This window comes from Tripterygium wilfordii, chromosome 23 (genome assembly GCF_013401445.1).
Source record: "Tripterygium wilfordii isolate XIE 37 chromosome 23, ASM1340144v1, whole genome shotgun sequence".
Lineage (NCBI taxonomy): Eukaryota > Viridiplantae > Streptophyta > Magnoliopsida > Celastrales > Celastraceae > Tripterygium > Tripterygium wilfordii.
In genome coordinates, this window is record NC_052254.1 from 11,076,025 (window position 1) to 11,093,923 (window position 17,899).

The 17,899-nt window shown below is 38.1% G+C and overlaps 3 protein-coding genes and 1 non-coding gene across 8 annotated transcripts; 3 read left to right on the forward strand and 1 right to left on the reverse strand.

Moving 5' to 3' along the window:
• Positions 1-113: 113 nt before the first annotated feature.
• On the reverse strand, positions 114-3,008 carry LOC119993326 (chromatin assembly factor 1 subunit A-like). Of its 3 annotated transcripts, XM_038840405.1 has the most exons (7): positions 2,819-3,008; positions 2,641-2,735; positions 1,337-1,704; positions 926-1,168; positions 651-803; positions 329-547; positions 114-275 (listed from the first exon to the last, which is right to left on the reverse strand). In XM_038840405.1, exons 2-6 carry the CDS (start codon positions 2,696-2,698, stop codon positions 362-364), a joined length of 1,008 nt encoding a protein of 335 aa, XP_038696333.1. In that variant the 5' UTR covers positions 2,699-2,735; positions 2,819-3,008; the 3' UTR covers positions 114-275; positions 329-361. The 3 variants fall into 3 exon arrangements, with proteins under 3 accessions (XP_038696333.1, XP_038696334.1, XP_038696332.1); XM_038840406.1 differs by having other exon boundaries at positions 145-547; positions 1,415-1,704; XM_038840404.1 differs by having other exon boundaries at positions 145-547.
• Positions 3,009-6,775: 3,767 nt separating this feature from the next.
• On the forward strand, positions 6,776-11,878 carry LOC119993875 (suppressor of mec-8 and unc-52 protein homolog 2-like). Its single transcript, XM_038841176.1, has 10 exons — positions 6,776-6,997; positions 7,122-7,312; positions 7,563-7,677; positions 8,101-8,149; positions 8,272-8,361; positions 9,341-9,409; positions 9,499-9,622; positions 10,089-10,468; positions 10,672-11,055; positions 11,331-11,878. Exons 1-10 carry the CDS (start codon positions 6,951-6,953, stop codon positions 11,601-11,603), a joined length of 1,722 nt encoding a protein of 573 aa, XP_038697104.1. The 5' UTR covers positions 6,776-6,950; the 3' UTR covers positions 11,604-11,878.
• A 354-nt stretch (positions 11,879-12,232) lies between these two features.
• LOC119993593 lies at positions 12,233-15,961 on the forward strand. Of its 3 annotated transcripts, none has more exons than XM_038840784.1 (6): positions 12,271-12,377; positions 12,462-12,519; positions 12,955-13,869; positions 14,170-14,370; positions 14,669-14,864; positions 15,489-15,961. In XM_038840784.1, the coding sequence occupies exons 3-6, from the start codon at positions 12,997-12,999 to the stop codon at positions 15,671-15,673; spliced, it is 1,455 nt and encodes a 484-aa protein (XP_038696712.1). In that variant the 5' UTR covers positions 12,271-12,377; positions 12,462-12,519; positions 12,955-12,996; the 3' UTR covers positions 15,674-15,961. The 3 variants fall into 3 exon arrangements, with proteins under 3 accessions (XP_038696711.1, XP_038696712.1, XP_038696713.1); XM_038840785.1 differs by having other exon boundaries at positions 12,272-12,377; positions 12,465-12,519; XM_038840783.1 differs by lacking the exon at positions 12,462-12,519 and having other exon boundaries at positions 12,233-12,377.
• A 1,131-nt stretch (positions 15,962-17,092) lies between these two features.
• Positions 17,093-17,287, forward strand: LOC119993914. Its single transcript, XR_005466608.1, has one exon. It is a non-coding gene; the product is annotated as a U2 spliceosomal RNA (small nuclear RNA).
• The last annotated feature ends 612 nt before the right edge of the window (positions 17,288-17,899 follow it).

Genomic DNA, 17,899 nt, shown 5'->3' on the forward strand with positions numbered 1-17,899 from the left:
TTTGATGTTACTGGGATTTGCTTTTGATCAATCACAATCATTAATCAGCCACTAGCGCTGCTGTGGTTTCCTGTACAATCTTCTTTGTAGATCAGTATTAGAACTTGTGGTCATGGCACAAAAAACAGAAATTGAAAGCAGTACTGTTCCAGCCACATTTTTTCTTACTTGTAAATTTTGGTCCTATATATATGACTTGTATTTAGTTGCCCTTTGCTCTAAAAGGCAAACACAAGTACTGAAATTTTGATAAATTGACGCAAAACTTATGCCTACTGTAAAAATAAGTTATTACTTATTGCCCCATGATTGACAATGCGATGCAAAAATACGCATCCACAGACAAGTCCTGCATGCGTATTTACAAGCTTGAAGATAAGAAAAGGTGGAGCAGACGGTCCAGACAAGCCAATGCTAGCAAGTGGAGAAACAAGTGAACTAGACTAATAGCTCTAACAATTGCACTCCGTAAATTTATTCTGAATCTGATACGGTCCTGTTCTCTGCCGATATCTTGCATCTCCTCTCTCTGTCTCTTGATAGAGACCTGCAATATGTACATACCATATGTCAAAGATGCCTTTTGACCTGTGAAGACACTGTAGTCATGTATACTATCAAAGCAGATTCAATTCATTGAGGGAGTTAACCTTAATCCGTTTGTGCATATTACGTTTGTAATTTCCTGTCTTGCGAGCTAGCAACTCCTCTTTCCATCTTTTAAATTCAGATTGAAGATGCTCACGTTTGTAATTCTGTGTCTTGCGAACTCGCAACTCCTCTTTCATTTTCTCGTCATGGTCCTGTAATACGTACATACATATGTCAAAGATGGCTTTTGACCCGTGAAGACAATATAGTCGTGTATACTATCAAAGCAGATTCAAGTCATGGAGGGAGTTAACTAATTTAAGTATTAGCTAACCTTATGCAATCTTTTAATTTCAGATTGAAGCTGCCCTTTCAGAGTGTTTGCATTCTGCAACTCTTGACCCATTGATTTTTTTTCCTCAGTCAATAAGTCATTAGCCCTTTGAAGTTGCTCCACTTTTCTCTTTTCCAGCTTCAATGACTCATTTGCATGTCGAAGCTCTTTCACTTCTCTCTCGGCGTCTTCCAACTTTCTTTTGGCGGTTTCCAAATCCTCTCTCGTTTTCTGAATGTCTGCCTGCACCATCAATCCAAAAAAAATGTATTTGTAGTGTGTAGTTCTAGTCGCCAAGCCAACTAGTTAACATACATTTCTACCATGTCAAATATAAACTATAATTGACTAAGAAAATGCAAAGAGTAAAAAAATTTAATTAACTAAGCAGAAGAGAGGAATATATATAACCTTTTCTTTCTCTCGGTGTCTTTGATCGGCATTTCTTCTGTTTATTTTTTTTTGTTCATCATTTAGAGGGGTTCTTACGCTTTTTTTTCTTGATGGTTCAGCTGCAGCAGCTTCATCACGAGTTGCTTGATGTTGGCTAATAGGATGTTCCGTTTCTCCAGTACCAGTCTGATTGATAATCGATGTCACTGCAATAGCTTGATCATGATCAGTTGCTCGATGTTGGCTAATAGGATGTTCGGTTTCTCCAATACCAGCCTGATTGATAATCAATGTGACTACGGTAGCTTGATCATGATCAGTTGCTTGATGTTGGCTAATAGGATGTTCCGTTACTTCAGTACCAGCCTGATTGATAATCGATGTCACTGCAACAGCTTGATCATGATTAGTTGCTTGCTAGGAAGCACCGACAAGGACACGGGACACGACACAACACGGACACTCCGACACGGGAATTTCAAATTTTGCAGGACACGGACACGGCAAGGACACGCATACGTGTATATATATATATATATATCTATATATCTATATATATATAATATATCCTATATAAAAATTAAGATAAACAAATATTTTTGAATTGCATAATGCTTGATTTTATTAAATATATTTCTAGGTATTTTTTTCAAAATTATAAAAAAGTAAAAAATAAATGACATATTTTTCCTTGCACGAGCATTCATGAATGGAACCTAGGTTAAGAACACCTATTGACCCACCATAAAAGAGCCTAAGAAATTTACCCCTTTTGTCCTTGTTTTCTAGTTGAGGATTTAGATAGGTACTCCCTCAAAAAAGTGTCCAGGAGTGTCCTCACCGTGTCCACTCTCTAAAAAATTGAAAAAAATAAGACACGGTCAAGACACGTGTCGGTGGCGTGTCGGTGTCCTAGCAGTGTCCGACACGGACACTTCGTCATTTTAGAAGTGTCCGTGCTTCCTAGTCCACAACAAACATAAATCAAAGCTTCTATTAATTACAACATAAATGACACCCACCCTTTTTCATGTCTCTGATTATACATATATGGAAGGAGGACAATATCCAAAAATTCAGCCTAATTTGCTTGTAATAAAACATACAAGAAAAACAAAAAACCTGAAATTCAATAAATTCGCTGCAATATATATGTATATGAATTCTGCTCCGATCTAGATCTACTACAATATAAGGAATTGCCAGTAACTTGACCATAACATAAAGAGTCAACATAACAGTATAGTTTTAGGAGATCTGACATAATTATAAACATAGACCCAACTCATCCATATATAATTACAATTCCTTAATGTCCTTACCATCAGGAGAGTTGATAATCGCTTCCAACCACTCGTCGGAACCCTCGCTGAAATTCATGATGGTTTGTCAAGCTATACACCACACTGGGCTGGGCCTGCAAGGAGATTCAAGCGAGCAAAAGCTTAGTTAAATTCACGGAACCCTGTCCTTTGCTATGTATAAAGAGACAACGCTTACCTATGGATTTGGGGGTGGGTTCTATAATTTCTTAAGATCGAGTTATTCATCGGTCAAGCCAGATATATATACAGAGAGAACGCCCAAGTGCGATGGATGTAATTTGTTTATCGTGCGATAAGCGGACGATAGAGGGGACTATTGCTGCTACTGCCTACCAGTTATTATTTTCAGCTAAGAAGAAAATGGGATCGATACATATATTATATATTATTATGTTCTCATTTTGGTACTCGCGCGTTTTTTAATTGCACAGGTTCATTGTCGACTGGTGTGAAATATTTTCAAACACACCAATCGCACAAATAATAAAGTGTATTGAATAAAGTATCGTCTCATAAAAAATATATAGACAATTCTATTCAATTTTGATTAAATCTATAACTACAAAGAAGTGAATTGATTTGCATTTGGTTTGTTTTAAACTAAAGCAAATAAAATAAAAGTGATTAATTAAAACAATTAAAACAAGCACAACCCAAACACAAGTTTAGATTAAGTATGAAAATCAGTAGGGTACTTAATTTCACATTCGTTTGTCTGATTCAACTCGTTTGGTTTCTTATTTACCAACTCGTAATTGACAATCGATCTCTCTATCCTTTCCAATGCTTCATTCCTGATTACATCGAAAGTGTCTCTATCTCTAACCTTTGTTATTCCTAATATTCGGGTTCAAGAGACAAAGATCCATTAAGATTTGTGGATTAACCGTGTAGCGATTGCACAGGTCATGCCCCTATATTCCTATGGTCCATGCAACCTATGATGTCTATGGTGAGAAGCAAATTCTAAATATCTTCTTCTGGTCTCAATCTAGGTAACAAATCAATTATATCATGACTAAACATCCAAAAACATTAAGCATACCCATAGACAATCAATAAGGGATAGAAATTAAGAAATAAGGAAACCAAGTTTATTGAATCATCAAAGTTAGGTTACATTAAGACCCTTGCAAGAGAATCTAGCCACTCATGGAATCCAGATACATCATCAAGTAATGAATATCAACCATAAAAGCAAAGATAAAAGAGGAGAGAAGAAACCCATTGGTGACCCCTCTTCTTCTCTAAGTTCCAATGGTAACCTCCAAGGTAGAGAATGAATCCCCAGCTCCAAGAATACCCCAAAACCCTATTTTATCTCCTTTTATACTTTCCCAAACTCTTATGTCGTTTCCTTAACAAGTTGTGGTTGTTTTGACTCAATAATGAGTGAATTCAGAACTTTTTCGCGAACTGATCGTATTGTGAATAGTAACTCCGATCGATTAAAAATACAATCTGGAAATTGATTTTTACACGGTGCGATCCATCGAGCTCCAATCTCGTTCGATCGAGATTTTTCTATGTCTCTAAAAATGACTGATTCTGACTCGATTTTACTTCGTTTCTTCAATGCATGCCTTGAACCCCTGAAATGTGCACAAATGAAATATTTAGACAATATCAATCCTCAACTCACTCAAAATGACAAGGAAATGGATGTAAAGGGGTACTTAATATATGTGTACTTTAGCCACAACATCGGCCATCCAATGAGTTTGGTAATTTTGCATCTTGCGGGTGTTTTGGTGTTATTACAGACCGTTCGATTACAGATACTGACCTTTGATCCTGGCCGTCGAAATTGATTCATGGACCTCGAATGGCGAGAGATGTATATCCCATTCGTACGCCTCTGTATTCTCTTCCATCGTTCACTCCCTCTCTCTTCCATACCCACGATTCACTCCTCCAGGTGAGTATTTCCTGCAGATGTTACTTTTGGCTTGATTCGCTTGAGCGTTAATCGAAATTCAAAAGTCGCAAGTGGGAATAAGATGCGAAATCGATCACGAGTTGTTGTTGTCTTGAGGTCGATTTCGCTTCTGTATGGTTTCACGACTTTGTTTCTCCTTAGGCTCAAGTAAGAATGTTAGACTCAACTCACTCAAGTCTAGGAAAATACCCTGTTAGTGGTTAAGGAAGGACTTAGGTTTATAAACCATCCCTGATTGACATTACCAACCGATGTGAGAATATTGTTAACAAGATAAATTAAAATCTTGATTATTAGGATGAGAAACATCATTGTCACTCCAATTAGTGACTCCCGTGCGTGATTTCTTATTGTTACAATACGTTCACAAAGGACATAAAACAGTGGGAGTCGGGATATCGGATGTGTCTTGGGTAGTCCATTTCTTGGTCCACTTGTTAATGGTTCAGCTCAGGCTACAAAAGCCCAACGCAACTGCAGTGGCCCGGCCCATATATTCAAACCCAAAAGACCAGCATAATATATGAATTGACAATTTACTCTTACAAACATGTTAGATATATCGACATGCATTCGTCTCACTCAATGATACTTAGACCCGAGAAAAAAGGCCTCGTTAAGTGATAGGGATTTGGTATTTTTCTTATAAGGATTTCACTCCCTTGCACTTGTGAACTTAGTTATGCAGAGTCAACAAGTGGACAGATAACTGCTTCGATATCATGTTAAAAAACTCAACCCTACTCACATCAATGATGTTGTACGCTTTGAGTTTACCGATTCCGTGGATACATCGGGTTCGCATGACTTTATTTTTCTTGAACTGTCTCACTTAATGAATACTTACACCCAAGAAAGGGTCTCATATTGTGATAGCAAGGGACATGGGTTTTCAAGGATGGTTTTGATGTGATTGTTGTTGCCAGGATGGATTGTGGACTGGAGTCTCCTAAGATGGATAAAGGCACTATAGTTCTCCTCTCTAATGGACTACCTGCAGATGACCCGAAAGCAATGCACAGTAATAAAATTGCATAGACTCTTAAGCAGTGCATATGAGCATTGACCTTTGCCATTATTGTTGAGGAGCATAGTGCTGCAGATGTGTTCTTTAGGTTGTTGAAGCTAAGTATACTGTATATAGTATATACTACCACTACCAGACAATACTTTCTGATAGTTGGCGATGAAAGCAACAATGGCCAAAAAAAAAAAAAAAAAAATTAGTGAGAATTTTCAGTATCATCACCATATGATGTCTGTTCATGAGCTGAATTATTATGCTAAGATGTCAATAATAGAAATCTACTCGGCTATATTATATATATATATGTCCAAATTCCAGACTTGATCCAAACATTATATAAAAACATTTCTCACTTCCAATCCAATGGTGCCAGATGATATGTGAAGCTAGAGGCATCATTTGGAGTTGTTATAGTACCTGAGTAATCAAACCTTTTAAAGTTCAAACACTACATTGTAGTCATTGCGTGGTTCATGACTAAAAATTAGGGATGTTCATGGTCGGTTTTTTGACGTAAATTTAACCGACCACTCGATCGGTTATTGACAGTTTAATCGGTTTTTTCAATCGATTCTCACTAACATACATTTGATGATAACCGATTAAACGGTCGGTTTGATAATCGATTCAGTTTGACACTTCTTTTTTTAGAGGCATCATTTGGAGTTGTTATAGTACCTGAGTAATCAAACCCTTTAAAGTTCAAACATTAGATTGTAGTCATTGCATGGTTCATGACTAAAAATTAGGGGTGTTCATGATCGGTTTTTTGACATAAATTTAACCGATCACTCGATCGATTATTGATAATTTGATCAGTTTTTTCGATCGATTTTCATTAACATACATTTGATAATAACCGAATAAACGGTCGATTTGATGATCGATTCGATTTGACACATTTTTTTTTGACAGCGTTACTAAAAATTGAGAATTCAAGCGTTTGGAGCCGCGGAGGAAATTCATATTGGGCTGGTGTGGGCCTAATATCACAGTGGACCCGCTCTTGGCGGCACCAAACAACAGATACAGAAAATCATATTGGGCTATTGTGGGCCTAATCTCACATTGGACCGAATATTTTCAGCCCTAAACTAAATCGATGGTCCGATACCGACCTCAAGGCTCAAGCAAAAACAAGGCGAGATTTTAATTTTAGGTCCGCACGAGAGCTACTGCGTCGTTTTGCACACCTTCTCCATCTCCCTATCCCAATCTATCCCTACGCTCGATCGCTCTCCATCAATGACCTCTCAGTTGTAGAACACTACGAACCCTAACGCAAAATCCTGAACGAACTTCGATTGTCATCAGAAGCATTTCTTTCGGATTTCACGAAGGATGACGTCCGCGAAGCGATATTACAAGGAGAAAATTGCGCGTCGCAAGTAAGTAACGAATAATTTCTTCCATTGATTTTCGATATTTCCTTTATTAGTATAATTGCGAAATAATTGGACTATTGAGGTCTCGATGTGATTGTGAATTTTTGTAAGAGTGTAAATTTTGCAGAGAAGAGAAAGCAGAAGAATCAGAGCAAGCAAAATATAGGGACCGTGCGAAGGAGCGAAGAGAGGATCAAAATCCCGATTATGAAGCCACAGAGTTGGGCTCCTTTCATGCCGTCGCTCCTCCGGGTACAGTTGATATCCGTTCAGCTGACGCGAATAAGATTTCAATCGAGAAGAGCAAGTACCTCGGAGGTATCATATTCTTTTTCCTCTTTAATTCATTAATTATTTAACATTGTAGGCTGGTCTATGCTTGATTGATTTTTGTTGTGTTGTATTTGTATTCAGATTGACCTTTAGTAGGGGTTGTGCTCTTTTTTTCCAGTGAACTTTATAGTCTTGTAATCTGTCTCAAACTTAGATAAATCAAATTTCATACATTCCCAATTGAAAGATTTTTTGCATGTGATGTTTGTTGAATGGCTGGATAAATGGTGATCAGGTGATGTGGAGCACACTCACTTGGTGAAGGGGCTGGATTATGCATTACTTAACAAAGTAAGAAGTGAGATTGACAAGATACCCGATGCTGGAGATGATGCTGAAGGAAAATCCAGGTATTGGATTTTCCGTGACTGTGTTAATCCTTATTGTTTGTTTTATGCTTGTTTCTCCAAATGGAACATGAGTTTTACTTGTGTGTTGGACATCTGAAGATAAAAACATTGAATTTTGTAATGCTTAAAGCTTCAAAACTAGAATACGGGGTCTAGCTATTCTTCCTTAAACTTCGGCTCAAGAGAAGGCGTGCAACGCTAGTAAAACAAGGATAACTAGCATGGGGATGTTGGGGAGGAAATAAGTCCCATACAAGAACTCCAAAGTTAGAATAAAAGTCTTTAATCAGGGTCTACTAGGAAATAATGTTTCTAGTATTGGACAATGGCTGGCCTTGTTTTCTAAGTACCATACTGTTGAATACATACATTTAACTGTTAAATTACTGCTGGAGTTGACATGTACTTCTTACTTTTTACCAGAACATCAAAAGAAGATCAGCAATTGTCGTTTCGTACTGCAACTGCAAAGGTGAATCCCGATATTAAAGTTTCTAGATAGATATGGAGTTGCATTTTTAAGTTAGCTTGTAATCTGGGGCAGTTTCTACCTTTCTTAAGCTGTAAGTATTGACATTATTTTCCTCTTGTCAGTCTGTCTATCAGGCGATTGTCAAGCCTCAATCTATTATCAAGACAAATGAGATGTTCCTTCCTGGCAGAATGTCATTTATTTTCAACATGGTAAGAAACTTAATTGTTTTCTGCGCTTGTTGGTTGATTGCATTTTTTGGCTGTTCTTCATGTTGATACTTTTTGTTGCTTTGGTTTCAAAGCCTCAGATTCCACTCTTGAATACTTATCATTCCAGTTGTTTTGGTTGCCATGGACATGTATGTGTGGCAGGATGGTAGCCCATTTTGTTTGGGGAGCGATTTTTTGTAGGAACTTCCTTGAAACTTACTTGAATGTGCATGTCAGTCTACAGTTTAACAAACTAGCCTGCACTTGAGGAAATTAGAGCCAAATGTTATGGATTATGTATAAAGTATATTTTGCTAAACTGCATAGTCAATGCCTGCCAAGACTAGGTTAGGAATTATCTTGTCATCATCATCATAGCCTTTATCTCAACTATGTTGGAGTTGGCTAAGGATAGGTCTGAACTAAGTTTTGAAAATGTAATGGTGTTGCATCTGCTTTCTGAATTGGTAAATGCATCATCTGGCGAGTGGTGACCCTGTTTCTATGAAAAGTTTTAGCAACCAATGCAAAAAAAAAAAAAGGAGTAGAAAGCACAAGAATGATTGAATAATGCTTTGACCATTCAGAAGGAGAAAGTTGCAAAAGGTCATTGATTTGTTAATTTGTGAAGGGACTCTTGAGAATAACGGCAATTGTGCTAGGAAATTGTAACACTCTACAAGTGACTAAACGGAAGCATTTATTTGTATATGTTCATACCTATTTATCTGCATACAGTCATTGATTGTTTCTTGTTTGTGAGCCTATTAGGCTAATATCCTGACTTTAGCTTTTATGTTCATACCTATTTATCTGCATACGATCATTGATTGTTTCTTGTTTGTGAGCCTATTAGGCTAATATCCTGGCTTTAGATTTTATGTTCATACCTATTTATCTGCATACGATCATTGATTGTTTTTTGTTGTGAGCCTATTAGGCTAATATCCTGACTTTAGTTTTTGTCTTGCACTTTTAGGAGGGTGGGTACCATCACAATATTCCAACAACCTTACTCAGGAGTAAAGCTGACTGTCCAGTGCCAGAGGTTTATATTTTCTGGATCCCTTGAATGATTTTTGTGCGTTAGAAAAAATGGATAGCGGTATTTTATTTTTGATTCTCCCTTTCCTTTAGGAAATGGTCACTGTCAGTGTTGATGGTTCTGTGCTAGATCGGATTGCAAAAATTATGTCATATCTTCGCCTTGGATCATCGGGAAAGGTTCTCAAGAAGAAAAAGAAGGAAAAAGATGCAAAAGGTGATCCCTTAGTCTGGCAGTTTATCATTTGTTAAACACCATGCAGAGTATTGTCCGGTTTCTTTATAATAGTAAGTGCATCACCTTCGTGGACATGCCTTGGGTAGGGTTGAGGTCACACTTTTGTGACCTGGGCACATGGGTTTAAACCATGAGAACATCTTAGTTTCACTCATCTGCTTCTTTTGAGTCTTGTGGAGTGAGATGCTCCTTCATGAAGGACATAATCTATGGTTATTATACTGTCATTCCTTTCTGAGTTGGATCTTCGGGAGATATAAAGCATGTGTAACATGGTGCTAACATCTTGTTGGTGCTACACAGTGGTTACTTGTATGTTTATTATTTTTTTTGTCTATATGTTGGGGGTGACGGCATTACTTTTTATGTGGGAAAATAGCTCATGCAATGGTAATTAAATGATACCCAAGTTCATCCTTTATTGTTGTCTTGCTTCTACATACAGGGAAGATTTCTTCTGTTGGCAAAGACATTAATGAAGAGGATAAGCCATCAAAGCCAAATGGCATCATGTCAAATAATTACACTGAAAGGGAGATTTTGCCTCCACCACCACCACCACCACCACCACCACCACCACCTTCCAAGAAAAATCAGCCTGATTTGAAAGAGCAACAGGCCCCAGCTGCTGCTAGACATGAAGAGGATGACATATTTGTGGGGGATGGTGTTGACTACACCATCCCTGGGAAGGACATGAGCCAAAGCCCTATTTCAGAGGACATGGAAGAGTCTCCTCGAAATAAGGAGAAGTTCTCTTATTTCAGTGAACCTGCTTATGGTCCAATTCCGCCATCTGGTCCTCCTCAGGAATGGCAGGAAATGGTCAGTTGATTTTAATGTTTATTCATTTGCGATACTGACTTTATTAGTTGGCCTGCAAAGGTGAGATTATGAATGTCTTGTGATGCATATCAAGCTTGGGGAGTATAGCTTACAAGATGCTCTTATTATGATTTTCACTTTAAATTTTGCCTCTCTTTGCTTATGGAGTCTTCTCTCTTCTGTATCAACTGTTTTTGTCTCAGAATGGATACAATGCATTGCAACCTCAAGTGCTCGCAGGTGATTACCAGGCAGAGTGGCAGGACTACCAATATGCCGACCAATTGGCTTATCCTGACCAGTATCTCCAGCAAACAATGCAGGGTTATGTTGTGCAAGGAGATGTAAACCTTACGCAGGATTCAGAGTTCATGACTCAAGAAGAGAAGGATCGAGGACTAGGTTCTGTATTCAAGCGGGATGATCAGAGGCTTCAACAGTTGAGGGAGAAAGATGCTAGAGAAAAAGATCCCAATTTTATTTCAGAAAGTTATTCCGAATGTTACCCTGGGTATCAAGAGTATAATCGTGAGATTGTGGATAGTGATGATGAAGGTGACTTGTCGAAAATGGATATGGGTGGACGGGTAAGTGATCTTTCCTGAAGGAAGAAAGTATCTATTTAATTATTTGTTTCATAGCAAAAAAAGAAAAGAAAAAGAGAGCAAGGAAACCGGTACAATGTCTCTCTCTGCTTATTTCACTCATTTGGGGACTGCAGAAGCTTTTGTCTAGCATTTCTACTTCTGTAGGAAAACAAACTTCATATTGTTTAATTAAAAATGCTCACAATGTTAGTTCAAAGCAGTCCTCTAGGAAGTTGATTTGGTGCTAATAATATTTCTGAAATATTTGCCAACAGGCGAAAGGCCGTCTTCATCGGTGGGACTTTGAGACAGAAGAAGAATGGGCAAAGTATAACGAGCAGAAGGAAGCAATGCCTAAGGCCGCATTCCAGTTTGGTGTTAAGATGCAAGATGGTCGGAAGACACGAAAGCAAAACAGGGACCATAAACTCAATAATGAGCTGCACAAAATCCAGAAGATACTTACAAGGAAGAAAATGGACGAGGAATCAGCTGAAGGCGGCCATTACGATGATGATGTCCAACCTGGGAAGAAGCTTCGAATATGAATATTAGGAGTTAATTGGCCCTCGCTGGCTGTGATTATGTTGGCATATATGCGTATGTGCCATTGTATTTTTATTTATGAACGGAAACTCCCCCTCCCAATTTTTGTCCTCTTCATTTATCTAATTGTATGGAATGAAGAGGCTTAGGGTCGTGAGTTTAGAAATAGTCTAGTGGTGAATCTCTCTGGATCAAATCGTATGAACTCAAAATATCTCAAGTTTGGTTTAAATTATCTTGTCGTCAAATAAGAAATTTCTATGTTGCGTGGGCTTAATGTTCGAGTTTAAGTCAATATCGAATGTTCAAAGGTAAATTTATATGTTGTCGTTATCGATTTAAAAAGAAAAACACAAAATTTGTTCACATTGTGGCATCATATCTCAGTTCTCCAAGTTGCTGGTTTAATAGATTGGTTGCACAATTGCACAATTTAACGTTGGAGGATCAAATAGTTACAAAATGAAAACTTGGGCCAAAGGTTTTAACCGTATGGGCCTTGGGCCACTGTGCTTCGGTGGAATGTTATGCGTTTATGAGGCTTGGGCTCTTTTGCCGTTAAATTGCGTATTACGTGTACGAAACTCAGACCGAGGGGTTATTTATACGCTATTCGGCTGAAATAAAATATTGTAATTTAATTTGATATAATCAAGTCTGCACCTGGATTCTACCGCAAGCTCTTGTTGTTATCTTGGTTGGACTCATCTGTTTCTTCCTTCATTGACGATTCATTGAACAAGCTCTCCGTAATATCGAACCTGTGAAAAAGGAAGGTATTGTATTATCTTCGTCCCTTGTTTCTTTACAAGAGAGATTTGTGAATTATCTCGATATTTTTTTTCGTTATTCGAGATAAGAAGGTTTCCTTGAAGGAAAGACAACGCGTAGTCACCCCCGATTGGAAGCAATTTCAAGGTAGTTGTGGGTTCTGTTTTGTGAATAGATACAATTTCTAATTTTATTAATTCGATTTTCAGTTCCCTATGATCTCTTATCGATTGGCTGTAGCCATCTCGTCCTCTGGAATATCGAATTAGTTTCGATCGGAAGTGAGATGATATGGGTAGTTCCAACATAGATACATCTAATATGCATGAGCTTGCTTCTAATTTAGATTAATTTTGAACTTTAATATGAAATTATTCTAAACCCTTCACATATTTTCCGTTGTTGGTTGGTCTAATCTCCAAAAAATTTAGGTTTCGCAATTTGGGATCTCTCATTTTTTCATGGAGTCTTGATTGTTTTTTGTTGTATTGTTTTTCTGAATTCTGGAGGTGTGTGAGTTTACCCAACTGTTCTGTCTTTTATGTTCAACTTTGCAACTATTGATAAGGGTTTATGTTCCAGGTTGCGGTGCCAATTATAATTGTTTGGGATCATATATTGTACATGGTGCAGTACATGGAAAGCTTTGATAGAAAAGCTTCGTATTCTTCACTTTCGGAAGTAGAAAAGGAGAAGATCAAGTACCCCTTTGAGGATGACTATGCTAATCCTGTATGGGATGCACCAGAAGGCAGTGGTTGTCCATTAGGCTCAAAACCCTCAAAGCAAGATTTTGGATACCAATTCCCATTTGAATCTGATGATTTTATCGATGAAGAGTATGATTCCAGTGATGAGAAATGTAATTCTTTGCAAATTAATAGGCCTCCGGAGGTGAACTTGAAAAATGTATTGGGTGGGATTGTTGCAATTTTGACCGGGCAGAACAAAGTTCCTGGTGTTTCTTCAAATCAGCAGATCAGCAGTTCAAATGTATCTTTTCTTGGGTCTGGAAAGAATGGGGATACTTACTTGAACTCCTCGGTTTATATACCTAGTGCTCCACCCCTTTTGGAGCCCACTGGGATCAATTATAGTGCATACAAACAGGTATTGGAAGCAGAGCCTCCAGAGTGGCTTCCTGATAGTTCTTCTACGTTGTGCATGCAGTGCAGTGCTCCCTTTACAGCACTCACCCGAGGCAGACACCATTGTAGATTCTGTGGAGGAATTTTTTGTAGAACATGTACAAAGGGCAGGTGTCTTTTACCTGTTAAGTTTAGGGAGAGAAATCCACAGCGGGTTTGTGATACCTGCTATGATAGGCTTGATCCTTTACAGGGTATCCTTGTCAATACCATTAGCAATGCTGCACAAGTGACAAAGCATGATGTGATGGATTGGACCTGTACAAGAGGATGGCTGAACCTACCTGTTGGTTTGTCCATGGAACATGAGATCTACAAGGCATCCAATACATTGAGAAGCTACGCCCAGGTGTGGATCCAATTTTTTTTCAAGTTTATTGCCGTTTACCTGTCTTGATCTTTCATAAGGTAATTGTTGAAATAATAACTACTAGTTAGATATTTCAAGTCTTCGTCCTAGAATCCAGGCACAGGCATGATATTTCTTGCCAATATCTTTTCTTGTACTTGTAGTTATTTAAGAATAGTTTGTCAAATAGATGGAGCTTTTGTGGAAAAGATTATTTAATATAATGCCGGATGAACCACTGTACAAATACAATGCAAAGATTCTCTTTCTGACTTTTATGATGTATTTGAAATTTGACAGGTTGGTAGATTGGATCCAGAAAGGTCCATACCCATGGCAGTTTTGATGGGTGCCAGAGGTCTGGCAATTTTAACTGTTGCTAAAGCTGGTGCACTAGTGTCTTATAAACTTGGCACTGGTTTGGTCATCGCTCGAAGATCTGATGGATCATGGTCTGCACCGTCAGCCATATTCTCTGTTGGGTTAGGTTGGGGTGCTCAGGTGAACATACATTTTGGTCAAATTATTTATTTATTTATTTATAGGTTTCTAGTTGGACTTACCATATTTTAATCAGTTTGAGTTACTTGTTCTGCTGTATGTAGTTAATATTTTTGATCCATTATGGAAAAGAAAATAGGAAAATAATCTGTTGTTGCTCATGTCTTGGAAAGCTGGAGGAGAAGGATCTACTAGCATTTCATTTTATTAAGAAATTTAAATTAGCGAACTTTTTTTCTTTTAACTGAATGAAGTCTGTTCCAGTTTATGATATATGTATTTTACATCTTGTTTTTAGATCGGGGGTGAGCTCATGGACTTAATAATAGTGCTCCATAATTCAAAAGCCGTGAAGACATTTTGCAGTCGATTGCACTTTTCTCTTGGAGCTGGTTGCAGTGCTGCAGCAGGGCCTATTGGGAGGGTGCTGGAAGCAGATCTTCGTGCTGGCGACCGAGGTTCTGGCATATGCTACACTTATAGCTGTAGCAAAGGTATGGTGACTGTAAATTAGGTTTTCTTGGTTTCTCAACTTTCTATTTTTGTGGATTGCTAGAATTATAGAAATTGCTCTTGCAAGGTGCATATATGTTTTAATGGTGCTGTTAATTTAGGAGTAAACCTATAAATTATGTAGGTCTATGGAGGCCTGTACAAAAGCACTCTTGGTAGCAGGTTGTCGATTGTTTTCACAACTTTAAAGATGTAGAACTCATTTGAAATTCCAGCTTTGTGATCCGTGTTTTGGAGATTCTTTTAATTATGACCTGGGCTTTTGTCCATCTTTGTTTATTTTTTCCCCGACTTGCATTAATTTTACTGGAAACTATTTATGAAAATTGAGGCGTAATAGAGAACTTGTAACTTGTTGGGGTGATATTATTGGGAGTGTACTTGCTTGCAACTTTGTCTTGGTTGTTGCATACTACCATTTGGCCCTATAGATTAAGGAAATTGGTTTGATCAATTGATAGCCATATTGCATTTTGTTGCTGGACAGTGAAATGGTTCAAGTCTTGAATGGATATTTTGTGAGATTTCTTGTTACATTTGAGCAACAGTTTGAAATTTCTTAAATGGATATTTTGTGAGACCATATTTAACTAAAAAATTAACAGGGGCATTTGTGGGCGTGTCGCTGGAGGGGAACATTGTTGCAACAAGGATGGACACAAATTTACAGTTCTATGGTGATCCTTATCTGAGCACAAATGACATTCTACTTGGAACAGTTGATAGACCGAAGGCTGCTGAGTCTTTGTATGCTAGCCTCAACGATCTGTACCACAGTCTACGGAGTTAAAGTCAGCGCCTTCTTTTGTTTCCCATCAGCATTGTCGTTCCAAATGTGAAGCTAGCATCTCCATGACTGCTTGGTCTCCATGAAAGATTTGTCAAATCTTGCAATGAATTATTCGCATTCAACTGTACATACTAGTTCATGAAAGTCATATTTCAGTTAAAGCAAGAGACATAGCACACATTGTACTTAATTTATTTTTTTTCCATTGGCATTAATATTAATGGTGCCCCTTCCTGTGTTGAACCCGCCAAGATTTATGTAAATACCCGTTGGTTCGGTATTTGTATATAGGAATTTCCCAGATATTGAATTCTTTTAGTTTCCTAGTAGGTGAACATCTGGCTCAATGGCAGAATTGTAGGGATGCAATTGAGAGGTTACAATTTACAAGTTCAATTTTTGAAAACAGTTTCTCTGCATATTATATGGGTTAATATGGGTATGGGTAAGCAAAAAAGTTGAGTTTCGATTTGTCGTTTGGCCTCTTCTCAGTAAACAATGCCCTTAACACAGACTTTCCCTTACCCGCCTCGTGGCCCTTTACATGTTCTTTTGATATTGTTATGATTTAGAAATGGTTTGGTCGGTTACAGACGGAATATTGATGTTCTTTCAAAGTGAGAGGCTGAAAGAAAAGAAAAGAAAAGAAAAGGAAAACGACCAAAAATTCAAGGGTAGGAGCTAAAATACTGACCATGGCTATGCAATATCTTCAAGGCAAAGGACTTTGCCTCATGCCAGTTGCTCTTGCGACTGCCATGCCATATCCAGCAAAAGAACATCGATGGCACAATCTTTCTTTAAAGAAAGGAGGAATTCTGGGGATGGAAACGGGCTTCTTCAGATTAACAGCAGCAGCAATAGCACCAACAAGTCCACCCGGTGCTGAGTCTCAGATGTCATCCAATATGTCTGATACTTCTTCTCATGCATAGACGTCATTGGGAAGAATTACTTGCATGAAGGGCCTTCTTTCCTACTCTCTCTCTATATATATATATATATGTAGACAACTATGGAATATATATAATACAATAATTACATTCCTAATACATATCTTATCTTGCACATTGATAGTAATAAATGATTAGAAAGTGAGATTTTGAAGGGAGACGTACGGTAGAATCCATTTGTAGTTTTCTGAGATTTCTTGTTGAAATTTGAGATGCTGCAGTGTTATATATATTCCTGTCCATCTGTTTTAGCATAGTCGTCCAGCATCAATTAACATAAACTCTGTCCAGTTTAGACTTTAGATCGGGTGGACACAGGACAGGAATCAAAGAGTACTTGAGGTTTGGTATTACATGCAATAGCGAAGGAAAGTCTTGTTTTGTTTCAAAATCCCACATGGAAAAGATAGGGATGGAAGCACAAGGAAACCTGCTTTAAAATCGCAAAGAAGCCCAGTTTCAAATCATACCTTTCTCGGCCTTTTGGCTAAGATCAAGTGTAGTATCTGTTCTTATCAGTTTAATATCTGATACGTGGGCCATCGGTCCACATGATATTAAATTAATTTTTTAAGGGGGAGGCCCATCACAGTAGCTTGCTGCTGGGGCTCTCGAGTGTCGCCCAAGCGTTACACTACAGTTTGGGCCTGGCGCACCCCTCCAATTATGAGTTCAATATTTGACATTATGGGCTCGTTGGTAGGGTGGGCTATTTTGCCCGTCGAAGGCGGTCCTGATTTTGACTAACTGATATTTATAATATTAGTGCTTACAGATTTTGGGCCTGGGATATGGGATTTTGGATCGAGGGAGGAAGACTTGGGCCATAAGGTTTCTTGGTGATCTTGTAGCTAGGCATTTTGACCGCAGGTGGCTGTGCCGGGTCAGTGTGATAAGATCCTACAATAGGAGTCGAGTCGTACTAGATAAAGAAGAATTCACAATTGGAGAAAATAAGAGGTAGGAGTCGTAATAGATGAAAAGAACTCACAACATAACATAATTGGAGAAAATAAGAGGTAGGAGTCATAATAGATAAGGAGAACTTACAACACAACACATTATGATCGGCTTTTTGGACCTAAACAAGTACGTTGAGCTTGGAGGAACAAATTCGTGAAGGGTTTAGGATTAAAGCGAACAATATCTTAATATGTTTGGGTTTGTGGGTGCTGCGATTTTATCCAGAGTCCAATCCAACTTATCCTAAGGCGAAAGGTTTTTATCACAGTGATAAGAGAGACAATTTTCACCACTCCAACTAATAACTCGG

Coding starts and splice junctions, on each gene's coding strand:
- LOC119993326 (XM_038840405.1), bottom strand. CDS start 2,698: ATGAATTTCAGCGAGGGTTCCGACGAGTGGTTGGAAGCGATTATCAAC. Junction 1,705..2,640: donor GATTATCAACTCTCCTGATG/GTAAGGACATTA, acceptor AAGCTGTTGCAG/TGACATCGATTATCAATCAG. Junction 548..650: donor ATATGCACAAACGGATTAAG/GTTAACTCCCTC, acceptor TACATATTGCAG/GTCTCTATCAAGAGACAGAG.
- LOC119993593 (XM_038840783.1), top strand. CDS start 12,997: ATGGTGCAGTACATGGAAAGCTTTGATAGAAAAGCTTCGTATTCTTCA. Junction 13,870..14,169: donor CATTGAGAAGCTACGCCCAG/GTGTGGATCCAA, acceptor GAAATTTGACAG/GTTGGTAGATTGGATCCAGA. Junction 14,371..14,668: donor GGTTAGGTTGGGGTGCTCAG/GTGAACATACAT, acceptor TCTTGTTTTTAG/ATCGGGGGTGAGCTCATGGA.
- LOC119993875 (XM_038841176.1), top strand. CDS start 6,951: ATGACGTCCGCGAAGCGATATTACAAGGAGAAAATTGCGCGTCGCAA. Junction 8,150..8,271: donor TTCGTACTGCAACTGCAAAG/GTGAATCCCGAT, acceptor TCCTCTTGTCAG/TCTGTCTATCAGGCGATTGT. Junction 11,056..11,330: donor AAATGGATATGGGTGGACGG/GTAAGTGATCTT, acceptor ATTTGCCAACAG/GCGAAAGGCCGTCTTCATCG.